The 12598-nt window shown below is 38.0% G+C and overlaps 1 protein-coding gene across 3 annotated transcripts; it reads left to right on the top strand.

Moving 5' to 3' along the window:
• The first annotated feature begins 1083 nt into the window (after window positions 1-1083).
• Window positions 1084-12263, top strand: LOC135598603 (probable cytosolic oligopeptidase A). 3 transcript variants are annotated; one of them, XR_010481611.1, is made up of 18 exons: window positions 1084-1524; window positions 1614-1781; window positions 2171-2294; window positions 3385-3461; window positions 4243-4386; window positions 5159-5389; window positions 5473-5563; window positions 6982-7103; window positions 7372-7479; window positions 7563-7808; window positions 8043-8188; window positions 9129-9246; window positions 9805-9964; window positions 10060-10091; window positions 10401-10496; window positions 11215-11286; window positions 11727-11908; window positions 12120-12263. XR_010481611.1 is itself a non-coding variant. In XM_065092672.1 (17 exons), the coding sequence occupies exons 1-17, from the start codon at window positions 1123-1125 to the stop codon at window positions 11811-11813; spliced, it is 2424 nt and encodes an 807-aa protein (XP_064948744.1). In that variant the 5' UTR covers window positions 1084-1122; the 3' UTR covers window positions 11814-12044. The 3 variants fall into 3 exon arrangements, 2 of the variants coding, with proteins under 2 accessions (XP_064948744.1, XP_064948745.1); XM_065092672.1 differs by lacking the exon at window positions 12120-12263 and having other exon boundaries at window positions 11727-12044; XM_065092673.1 differs by lacking the exon at window positions 12120-12263 and having other exon boundaries at window positions 1085-1524; window positions 10431-10496; window positions 11727-12044.
• The last annotated feature ends 335 nt before the right edge of the window (window positions 12264-12598 follow it).

The raw sequence follows: 12598 nt of genomic DNA, 5'->3' as shown, positions 1-12598 counted from the left end.
CAGAGCGTTGACTGACTCGTCGAGTCATCCATCGAGATTATGCTGTGCCCGCCATATCCAGCCGGACTTGGGGATCCCCCAAAGATTCGGTCGGAGCCTTTGTGGAGCGGGATAACACGGGGATGGGAGGGGTGTTAGGATAAACGGACGGTTGAGATCCTTAGCGGTCCTCCACGTGTTGTCCTGAGCGAGGGTGGAAGATCTCGTGGCCCACCGAGCCAGCCAACGAGGAAAGATTCGGCCGACAAGGAGATCCAATGTTTTAAATTGGGTGGGGAGGGAGGGAGGGAGGGATTGGTTCGGTCCGACGCGGGACTCGCGGTTGTCGCGTATGCGGGGCCCAGACGTGCTGCCGATTCAGGAAGGTGGGAATAAACGGACTGTTTCGAGATGATCGACCCCGCGTTGATCCGAGGGCACGTTGACCACTGCAGTTCACGTGTCAATGTCGCAGGTCGACAACTGGCAGTGGGTCCCGGTGTTTTTTTCTTTGTGGTTCATGTGAGGGCTTCATTTCGGTCTTCAGATCCGGAGGCTCGTCCGTCATCATAGCGATTACACTGTGTCGTACAGCGAGGCCAGCATTCATAGCCCAAGAAACCTAAATTTTAGTTTAATTATCCTTGATTGTGGCTGATCGAATACCCCACGTAATCTTATTTAATAAATGCTATTATTATGCTCTCGATATGATGCTTTGAATGTGTATTATATTACATTATTTGATTTTTTAATCATATACAATTTCGTAATATTTCTTACTATCGACGATTAAGATCGGATTGTTGCCAGATCCCTTATCATTTATAATTCTCTTCATGCACGTAAGCAAAATACATTGTCAAGTTACTATGGGGTCCGGTTCAACTCTGACAATACCCGATCGCCTGGATCAAACCGTTATCGCCGGATCGATCCGAGCTGGAAACCCGGATCAAAAATTGGAGGGTTGAGTCAACCCGAACCGGGTCCAGACTCGGCCGAACATTACCCGACCGGTATCACCCCCAACCCTAATCGCGAGCGTTACATCGAACGGCCATTATAAAGGGAAAATAGACTCGAATGGCGAAGCTGGCTCGCTTTGAGGCGACCACTCGAGTCACCGTCTTACCCGCGTCGATGGCTCGGGCATTCCCAAACCGGAACGCCGAGGGATCGAGTCGGCTCCTCCTCCTCATAGCCGCCAACATGCTCATCGCGTCGTGCGTCTCCGTCACTCGCTCCCTCCCCACCCGGCTCTCTTACGCCCCTCGCCATCTCTGCCTCCTCGCCGCCGCCTCCCCCAAACCCGTCCAGAACAAATCCTTTCCTTGCCCTCTTTGGTCCGCCTCCTTCTCCTTCTGCCTCGACCGCCGCCCGAAATCCACCACCTCCTCTGCCGCCCCCCCGCCCTCTTCCATGGCCTTCGCTGCCGACAGCCTTGATTCGAACCCCCTCCTCCACGACTTCGCCTTCCCCCCCTTCGATGTGGTCGAGCCGAAACACGTCCGCCCCGGGATCCGCGAGCTCTTGAGGAAACTCGTACGGTCCTCTTCTCCCTCCCCCCTTGCATTGGTCGATAGATATTTAGGGTTTCAAGTGATGAACTTGTTGGGTCTGGAGCGTTGCAGGAGAGCGATCTGGAGAATCTGGAGAGGACGGTGGAGCCGACATGGCCGAGGCTGGTGGTGCCGCTGGAGAAGATCATGGATCGACTTCAGGTGGTCTGGGGAATCGTGAACCATCTGAAGTCCGTCAAGGATTCGCCGGAGCTCCGATCTGCTATCGAGGAAGTCCAGGTTCGATTCATTTATTTCTTTGACGGGATCTCGTCGTTACTTATGTGGCTTGTATCCGCTTTGGTTGATCGATCCCACTTATAGTGTATTTCGATGCAAATGTTGAATCTTGGGCCATCGATCAATGGCATTTTATGTTAGGCATATTTCCCTGTGCCGTGTATTTCGTCTTTGTTTACATGTCCAGGAAAGTTGCTACATTTTTTATCACTCTCTGTTTTGTGTTGGTACTAGGCATTTAACCAATTGAAACTATGAATATAATGCTCCATTCTATCTCGAGAATTTCTTTTGCAAGATTCTCTTATAGATTTTGCTTTCTAGTTTATTGTGTTTGCTACTTATCTCGTTTATCTCTGAGATTGATATTGCAAATCATGTTTGAACAGCCAGAGAAAGTGAAGTTTCAGCTGAGGCTGGGACAAAGTAAGCCTATATATGATGCATTTAAGGCGATTCAAAATTCTTCATCATGGTCAACCCTAAGCGATGCCCGTAAACGTATAGTGGAAGGTAATATGCCATATTTCATTATGGACTTTTTATTAGGTTGAACGGTTTTGCGTTCTAGAGTAATTTCTTCTTCATCTTTCATGCATGACTTATCTGGACTCATAAAGCAATTTTGTCGTTATCTTTTCTTCTGAGACGAACATTGATCCTCTTAATTGGGAAAAAGAATGTTCTCATCTGATCTGAACTTTTATACCTTTTGATATAAAGATAGATGATTTTGGACAGCATTTCTAGGGTATTGAAGAACTTAAAATCTAAAAATTGAAGGTTGTTCCAACCAATTCCGACAGTCAAAAAGTTGAGGAAGGTATCTGGCCCTTGAAAGAGGAATAAAGTCCATATCCTTTGCAATGTTTCTATGGCAAGTAGAACTTTTGTTTAATAGCACATTGCAAAAAACCTAGCTAGAATTATGAGTAACAAAATCCACGTCTTTCACAATGTTTCTATAGAAAGTAGGAGAACATTCTTAGACAATAGCTAACTGGAGGTTTTTAACAGCATATTACCAAAAACATAGCTAGATTGTGAGTATTGAGCATGATAGCAGATTGAACAAATATAAACATTATCTAAAGGAATGATTATTATCACAGTTTCTCTTTTATTATTCAATCAATACAGGCAAGTCTTTTTTTCTTCTCATATTTCAAATAATTGAAATACACATAAAAAATCGATATATTTTATGTATACACATAGAAAATTGGAATAATTAGTTTTATTGGTTATTTAGTGAAATAAGTTGGGAGCATTATTCCTTGTTATGGGGGTTAACATTTAGGAAAAAAAACACTCAGATGTTACATCCTCGGTTGGGAAACAAAAATTAGGAAACTGTCTTTAGTTCTGGTATATTTGGTCTGACTTAAATGTGAGGCAAGATCTTGGTCTATCACATTTCAATGAGTTGAGTGTTTTGTTGTTTGTTATATAGGTGCACAGATACATTAATTACCTATTCTTTCCAGTTAAGTCTTATCATCATTCATTTATTTGTATCAGTACAAGAATTTACAAATTAGACTAATGTAGTTTCCAACAGATTGCTTTTCTTATTTTCTTAAATTCCCTTTCCTTTTTGCAGCTCAGATCAAGGAAGCTGTTCTTAGCGGTGTTGCCCTTGAAGATGAACAGAGAAAGAAGTTTAATGAAATTGAACAAGTAAACTGAGTACCTTGACACCTATTTCTCTAATATCTTGACTTATGTGGAGGATGATTGCTTTGATGATTTCATTCAAATTTTGGCAGTTTTGCTCAAATGTCAACAAGTAGTTTGCAGGCTGACCTGTCAAATATTTGGGCCTTGTTTATATATCATGTATTGGAAGTTCAGAACCCTTGTGAGTTAACTAGGCAGATAATCTGAATCATTTTGGTTTGTTAGACTTTCTTTCAAGTAATGCTAATAAGTTACTAAAAAAGTAACATACATGCCCTGATTTAACACAAATAAACCTTGATGTGTTTGGTAAAGTTCTTGACATGCTGATGTTAATAATTGGACTAAGGCCTCTTTTCTTGTGCTAATGTGATGTGACATGACTGAGTCGGTGAACTTACTCTTGGACATGATTGCTTGAGGAGTTCCTGTTGGAATGTTCATATATTCGAGTATAGGGCATTGAATATGCATTTGTAAAGTTAGCAAAATATGATCTTTGATTGTCACTAGTAAATGCAATGTCAAAATGAGTATCATAATGACTACAATATTGTATGTCTGATTTGAAGAAAAACGATGTGTGCTGTGTTTGTGGATGATTATTTCAAATAAGTTAGTTCCTTGTAACTGATATTTTTCTTTCCTTTTGTTGCTTCCTAAAATGACAAGGAATATATGTTGCTGTTAAAGCAACAAGATTTTGATGATTGGTAAGTCCAACCTCTAAGGATCCATGAAATGAATCCCTTATTCATATGTCAAATGAACTTTTTTGCAGGAGCTTGAAAAACTATCTCAAAAGTTTAGTGAAAATGTTTTGGATGCTACAAAAAAATTCGAGAAATTAATTACTGATAAGAAGGAAATCGAAGGATTGCCAGCTACTGCACTTGGTCTGGCAGCACAGACCGCTGCGTTAAAGGTAGTTCACAATTTTTAAAATAGGTGGCAAGTGCATGTATGCCTCTACTGCTAAGTTTCAGATTTTTTTGTCTTTATTTCTATATTGATTCCTTTTGGTTCTAAATTTTCTTTGTGTTTTGTGTGTTTGATCAGATTATATGTTGGCCATATCTTTAATTGTAAAGAATTTCAGTGAGATATGATTTCTTATTTGAGGGCTATGAATTGGAGGAATTACTTTACTGGTTACTAGTTATGATTGATAATGTGGTTATGTCGTTAAGCCAAGTAATCAAATAGGACAATGCTGTAACTGTTTAATTTGCTACTTTTGGGTCTTGTGTAATAGGAAGTTTAGTTGTCATTTCTATAAAACAAAGTTCTCTGGCTAATGTTTCAGAGTTATGATAATAGCTTTCATGCTGGGTTGATTCCAGATTTTAGTTCTCTCCTGTTTGTTTTCCGCCAATGTTACCTTGTATTCATTCCTGCTACTCTTCCAACTATTTGTCATTCTATCTCAATCCATCTATTTCTTTATATTTAATTTTCTTAACTTTACACTCTATCTTGCCATCTACCACTGTGGTTGCTGCACTAATGACCTCAACTGGATTTTAACACCAATCGCTAGCCCAATGGCTTTACTCAGACGGTCCAGCATTAAATTTACACAATTTGTTCATGATTGACTTTGGATCCATCTTTATAACCAGAAATATTTTCTATTTGAAAGAGCAACAAGTTGTGCTTATAATACATTAATTCATTAAATACTCTTTTATGGTCAGGGTCATGAAAATGCTTCTGCTGAAAATGGGCCATGGATGATTACTTTAGATGCTCCAAGTTATATTCCTGTCATGCAACATGCAAAGAACCGCTCTTTGCGGGAAGAAGTTTATCGTGCTTACGTCATGCGGGCATCTAGCGGAGATCTTGATAACACTCCTATTATTGGTCAAATTCTCAAATTGAGGCTGGAAAAGGCTAAAATTCTTGGATACAAGAACTATGCTGAGGTATGATGACAGATTATTTCAAGTGATGTCTTTTATTTATGCAGCATATGATTTTCCTGTTTTTCTTTTTCTTTTTGATGTAGGTCAGCATGGCAATGAAAATGGCCACAGTTGATCGTGCAGCAGAGCTTCTCGAGAAATTGCGTAGTGCTTCTTGGGATCCTGCTGTTCAAGGTATTAAGTGCTATTGATTCATGTTAAGCTAGTTTTATTGAGAAAAGTATAATTAGTGTAGAAGATAGAAATCAATAGAATAGTGCATTTATGTTATTAAAAAAATCTTGTGTATATGTGCAATACACATCTGCTTACAGATCTTTTCTCAAGGAAATTTTCCTTGAAGCGTTTAAGTAAAAGATTTATTTTTCATCCTGAACATTCAATGCCACATTTGCAAGTGCCTGTGCTGAAGCACGATGACAGATAGTGTGGTTTCAACCATTGGTGGGAAGTTATTAACAGAAAAGCTTTACCCTTTTCTTGGCAATATTGGCAAAAAAGGAAAAGAATTAAAAGATGATACGGATTTCAATCTGAAATTGAAAAGGAGAACTAGTTCTGACTCCTATCATGTGATAAATACCCTTGTCTTTGGCTTCGTGTTGGCACAAGGTTTCTACATGGATTGACGCAACCAGCATGGCAGTACTCGGTCTTTTGTAATTGTGTATCACAATCCTATCTCTGAATCTTGAAACTGTCTCAGGAGTAACTCATCTGTTCGTTGAATCTCACATTTTTAGTGTGCATATTGAAATTTTATTGGGCTTTAGATCAGCTCATTGAATGTCATAAGGAGACTGTTTTGTCAAATCCACTGATTGCTGCTTTTTTGTCCCTCCTTGGCTTCCATGGAACGTCTTATGGTTCTTTTGATATTGCTTAAGAAATTTCTTTTGTATCTCCTAATTAAACTAACTCTTAGACAAATTAGTTACTTGGTGACTTCTATTTGCAGTGCCTTGCTTGTGAGCATATCAAGAAGGTAGCTTTCTGGAGAGGCTAGAAATATTAGCTCTGGTTTGAGCTTGGGAAATTGTTCACATTTAAAAATATGGTAGATCTTCTTGATTCATGATCGTGTTCTAAATTCAGAGAGGGGTTCTACCATTATTATTAGTTTTAACAAACAACAAACATAAAAGATAAGTAATGATTGTTCAAGAACTCCTTGCTGAGTGCTTTGAAAGAGCATTTACAAAAGTTATAAATTCAGAGAGGGGTTCTACCATATTATTATTAGTTTTAACAAACAACAAACATAAAGATATGCAATGATTGTTCAAGAACTCCTTGCTGAGTGCTTTGAAAGAGCATTTACAAAAGTAGAAGCAATGCAAATGTGTCCGTAAGTTTGCTTCCCCTACACTCCAGTTGGACATTTGCAAAACTGACTATATGTTTTAAAGTTAATAGAGAAAGGCCAACTTTCAATCTTTTATTAGTAGAATGAAACTTGTGGTATTGCACCAGTTAGCTGGAGGACTGTAATTCTGGGTGTTCATTTTCCTCAGATTCTTTTCCAATATATTGTCAGTGGCAAAGTTTATGGAAACAGTATGATGGCTAGGTTGTTCTTTTGATGCATGCAGATATGGAAGACCTTAAGACTTTTGCTGGAAATGCTGGTGCTGCCGAAGCTAATCAATTGACCCATTGGGATATTACGTTCTGGAGTGAAAGGTTACGGGAGTCAAAGTATGACATAAATGAGGTCTGCCTATGGTGCCCCTTGTTCGTTGCTTGTCTACCTCTCTTCCCTCTATTTGTACAAGTTACAACAATATCTTGCTGCGATCTTATTAATCTGTAGCATTTTCTTCTCGAGGTCATGACATTAATGAGAATAAATTACCATATTATTTGATGTACTGGAGACTCTTCTTTAACATTAGCATATGATTTTCAATAGGTCGAAATTGATTTTGTACTAAAGAGATTGAAATTACTTGCTGAGATCGGATTATTTTTCTCTCTTACAGGAGGAACTGCGGCCATATTTCTCACTGCCAAAGGTTATGGATGGTCTTTTTGGCCTTGCTAAGAAGCTTTTTGATATTAATATTGAAACAGCAGATGGGCTAGCACCGGTAAGACCATTCCTGTATTAGGTTTTGGTGATGCATAATATTACTTGGCATATCTTGTCATCATCTCTTTTATGTTTGGCCAGGTTTGGAATAATGATGTTAAATTTTACTCTGTCAAAGATTCTTCAAACAATCCAATTGCCTACTTCTACTTTGATCCTTATTCACGGCCTTCTGAAAAGCGTGGTGGAGCTTGGATGGATGAGGTGTTTGCTCGTAGTTATGTACTTGCACGTGATGGTGCTCCTGTTAGGTTGCCTATTGCACATATGGTGTGCAATCAAACACCACCTGTTGGTGACAAACCTAGTCTAATGACATTCCGTGAGGTAATTTTCATCTTCATCCACTTTTAAATGGACCAAGGAAATAACTATAAGTAACGCTTATAATGGCATATGCAATATTGCAAGAACACTTCTATATTGTGCTGGGTTTATTTTTTTCTTGAGAAACTGAATTGAATATCTGATTAGGAGTTGAACTTCATGGTAGTTATCTCCTTTGTTAGATCCTAGTTGTTGAGATATTAATTATTCCATAGTTCTTTCTTTCTGTTGTAGGTTGAGACTGTGTTCCATGAATTTGGTCATGCACTTCAGCATATGCTTACTAAACAAGATGAAGGGCTAGTTGCGGGAATTCGGGGTATAGAATGGGATGCGGTTGAGCTTCCATCACAGTTCATGGAAAACTGGTGCTATCATAGGTACTTCATTATTATGAAATTACAAATCTTTTGCATTGTATTTGGGAATAATCTGGCCCTAACACTTAATGTTAAAAGATAACTTATTGTTGAATATATAAATTTGTATAAATCTTTTGTGAATTTTAAATTTGATATTGATTTATAAGATGCTGTTAACATTTAGTGCTGCTTGTATCTGCCATGCTTTTCTGCTGTCGACTTTTGGAAGTTGTGGCATTTTAATAGATAATTTGTCAGGATTATATTTCTTTCACATCTTTGAAGATGTAGTCTATATGTGAAACTAATTACCAAGGAAAAAAGGGGTCATTTTCCACCATTCCTGTCATTTGTTTTTTCTTTGAAATTAAACCATGGATTTACTGTTAATTTCATGCCTGCTGTTGCACTGGTTGGTTTTTGATAAAAATTCTTAGCCTTCTTGAAAGATTAATTTCTCTTGATGGTGCCTGTTTCAATTCCTTGGACATCTGTCATTCTTTTGGATTTGGTTGATTTTTTAGCAGGAAAACACTGTTGTTCATCATTGTATTTTGATAATGATGAAGCATGTAAACTAGTATCTTCCTATTTTTCCTTCTTTTAAGTTCTTATTGCATTCATCAATCCATTTTTTTTTTCACTCACCAAGTTGTTTGATTTGGATATGGAAGAAAAGTACTTTTTTGTTTGTTTTATGACAAGTTTGGCATGAAACCATACCTTGAAATTGAAAGGAGGAAACTATCTGGGTTGATCTAAACAGGATCTTCTTTCAATGATGCAGCTGATCTTTTGCCCTTGTACATATCACCTTAGCATGTGCATGCATATTGGATGGAAATCATTCTTTTTCTAAAGTTAGGTGTTCCTGGGTTGGTTGGTTTGAGATTAGGAAAATATTCTGAATGAATTTTTTTTTTATAATTCTAACATTAAGTAAATTTATGTTTGACAGGAATACTCTTATGAGCATTGCAAAGCATTATGAAACTGGTGAACCTCTTCCAGAAGAAGTGTATCAGAGGCTTGTTGCTGCTAAAACATTTCGTGCTGGCTCTCTGAGTCTTCGCCAGGTTGGTATTCTGTTATTATACTTTATTTTCATGAATTTGTTATCATACATACAAGATGTGTGCTTGTCATTTTCTGATTTATTCCAACCAAAATAGAAAGTCTTGTTTGCTTTTACTTGTTGTTAATGGAACTCACTTTTTTTGCCTTTCTTCTAGAAAAGTGGAAGCCAGCAGCTTCCCTACTTTTGATTGTTTATGCATATTTAACCACTTCAAATTACATTGGCATTTTGAATAGTTTTGAACTTCTCCTTGGTCTTGAAGTTCAAAACCAACATGGATTGTGCCTTAAGCAGGTCAAAATGCCTGAGGTTAAGATTTTATTTATTTTTAAGTGTCAACTTGGTTCATCTGGATGAACAAACCTGGAGTAATTTCTGCAGTTTAACATTTTAGGGGTTTGTAGCTGCCACATCCCTTTCGATGGTCCTATTCCTTCTGTTAAATGCCTCTTTCTGAGCATTCAAGAAATGGATAATAATTGGTTTTTTCTTCTTCACAAATAATTATTAAAATAACTGCTTAAAAATTAGTGTTGTCTTCATCTTTGATTTGCAGATAAGATTTTCCAGTGTAGATCTGGAACTTCATACCAAATATATTCCCAATGGACCTGAATCTATCTTTGATATCGATCAAAGAGTTGGAAGAATGACACAAGTTATCCCTGTCCTTCCAGAGGATAGGTTTCTTTGCAGTTTTAGTCATATATTTGCAGGTTTGTATCACACCCATTCATGTTATCAACTGTGTGTCTTCCGGTCCTAGATATTGTAGTCCTGTTATCCACTAATTGACGTTGTGTTCTAATAGGTGGATATGCAGCTGGATACTACAGTTACAAGGTATATAACATTTTGTAATCACTTAACACTACACTACTGTCATAGAGAGTTGTATCTTTCTATGGCTGTAGTTTTTGGTTCTTTCCTTCTGACTGTATACTTGCTAAGTTGATAATGTGTTCCATAAGCTAAAATACTACTTGATTTCTTTGCTTGTTATGCTGCTTTTCTTGTATACCTGCTGTAGTGTGTTAATGACATTACAATAAAGGCTTCCTCACTAGAAAAATTGACCATTTAAAACTATATGACACTGATTATTTTTTGTCATGTAATACAAACAATAGATTTCTTTGTATTTTTCTCAAGGATTTATCTCCAAACATATCTACTGTTCAGTGGGCTGAGGTGTTGTCAGCAGATGCTTTTTCAGCTTTTGAGGATGCTGGATTAGACAGTGATAAGGTATGTTAGCAGTTTTATTTCTACAAAGGTATACTTTTGTGGGCCACCCGCATGACTCTCTGCTCTACTTATTTTCAACTGATTAACTTATTTGTAAAAATTCTTGTGTATGCATGCATCAATTTTACTAGTCATAACCAATATATCCCTAGTACAACCTTTTCTTTTATAATTCAAGATGCAGTCGAAATGAACATCTTTATAACTCAAATGTAATTGGTCCATCAGACCATTGTTTCTAGTGTCTTAAATCAAATCATGTGGATCTTAGGATCTAAATCTGACGAAGTCTAACCCGTTTGTGCACCCTGCAGATGGATCAATTTAATTTGTTGGATCTCATATTTTAGAATCACTTGTTTGCTGTGAATTAGCATATATGCATGACAATAATTTCTGTTTTTCTGGGGATTTTTAGGGATAAAAATAATATTGGCTTCTGAAGATTGAGTTCATTGACACTTTGATTAGTTGATTCATGTACCACTGGAGTAACAGCTGCATGTGATTTTTTGAGATTTAATCAGTGTCTTGGGCATAAGACATCTCATAGCACAGTTCATGAAAAAGCTAACTGTATACTTGGATGTGATAACCTCTTCCGGTTGATATGTGATTATCCCTTGGATGTGATAACCTCTTCCGGTTGATAAAATTTCTTGTGGAACTTTTGTACAATGCAAGTTGATTATTTGATACATCACTTTCTTCCTTTCAGACCATCAGGGAAACTGGTCACAGGTTTCGGGAAACCATTCTTGCACTTGGAGGTGGAAGATCTCCACTTGAGGTTTGTCACATTGATATTACTGGTCATATAACTGAACTGATAAATGAGCAGGAAACTTGTCTAATGTTCTTTCTTTGTGGTCAAATATTTACTAATTGTGGTTTAATATTTCTCTCTCTACTTCATAAGGCCCTAAAAACCATTCAACTGGTTACTTGAGATTGATCGGGCATCAACCGATCCTTCCTCTGCCTCCTGTTTTGTGCTCTTGATTTCTATAAACAGTTCTGTCGAGCAGCTACACAACTCCTAACCTTTCCTTTTTTTAGTTGAAATTGAGACCTCTTAGGAGTAGAAATCCTCTTGGATTATATTTTTATTGACAGTTTGGGTCGCCCCTTTTTTTTTATTCTTTGATTATCTTGCAGTAGAAAGAATATGTTGGAGAGTCTATCATAATATGGACATATACCCTAAATTCTTGGTGATATCAATGCTAGGTCTTTGTTGAGTTCCGAGGCCGCGAACCTTCACCAGAACCGCTGCTTAGACACAATGGCCTGCTGCCAGTACCTGCCTCTGCTTGATCCATGACCGTTGGACGAACATGTTTCAAGAATTGTCGACAATTGATTCAGTGCACCTGGTGCATCTCCCGAAAAACTTTCACAAAAACAATAAGGTATATTTTTTATTTTGTTGCCAAAGAAACAAAAGGAGATTGAGCGATTGGAATTACTGACACATGGAAACATAGTGCTAGAGAATCTTGTGTCGGGATAAGTTAATCGAACATTTACCTTCTCTCTTCTGAACAATATCTGTTGTGTTTCGTCCTATTACATGTCATCGATTGCATACTACCACAGTTACATTGGTTTTGATTTGGACAGGCAAAAGGGTTTATCCACATGGTTGCCGTGGTTCGATGGCAGAATCGAAACCGTGATTAAGTGTGTAAGGCTTTCCTCTTCCGCGTTGTGGTCTCTTCTATTACCTCTCGTTATCTTGGTTTCTTTATATGCCTTGCTTCTTTCCTCGACTGAGCTTCGTGTCTTATACTTGGGAACGAATCCTTTCGATACTTGGGCTTCGTCTCCATGTGCGGTCATTCTGCAGCCGCGCGCACCGCAGATATGTCTGCAGGACGAAGCCCAAGTCCTACCACTCATTTCCCTACTACAATATATATATATATATATATATATATATATAGTCGAGGCCACCCGTGGCCTGGTCGTTGGTGCCTAATGGCCTGGCTCGGCCTATGGCTTGTACAGTGTTTGATTGTTGATCGGTTCAGGCCCAGATTTCTGGGTTGATTGTTGATCGGTTCAAATCTGTTTAGTAAAAATTAAAATAATTAAGATCC

The sequence above is a fragment of the Musa acuminata genome, chromosome BXJ2-1 (assembly GCF_036884655.1).
Source record: "Musa acuminata AAA Group cultivar baxijiao chromosome BXJ2-1, Cavendish_Baxijiao_AAA, whole genome shotgun sequence".
NCBI classification, from domain to species: Eukaryota; Viridiplantae; Streptophyta; class Magnoliopsida; order Zingiberales; family Musaceae; genus Musa; species Musa acuminata.
Note: the sequence above shows the minus strand (reverse complement) of the source record. Positions and strands in the feature narration are given on the sequence as shown.

Coding starts and splice junctions, on each gene's coding strand:
- LOC135598603 (XM_065092672.1), top strand. CDS start 1,123: ATGGCTCGGGCATTCCCAAACCGGAACGCCGAGGGATCGAGTCGGCTC. Junction 1,525..1,613: donor GCGAGCTCTTGAGGAAACTC/GTACGGTCCTCT, acceptor GGAGCGTTGCAG/GAGAGCGATCTGGAGAATCT. Junction 7,809..8,042: donor GTCTAATGACATTCCGTGAG/GTAATTTTCATC, acceptor TTTCTGTTGTAG/GTTGAGACTGTGTTCCATGA.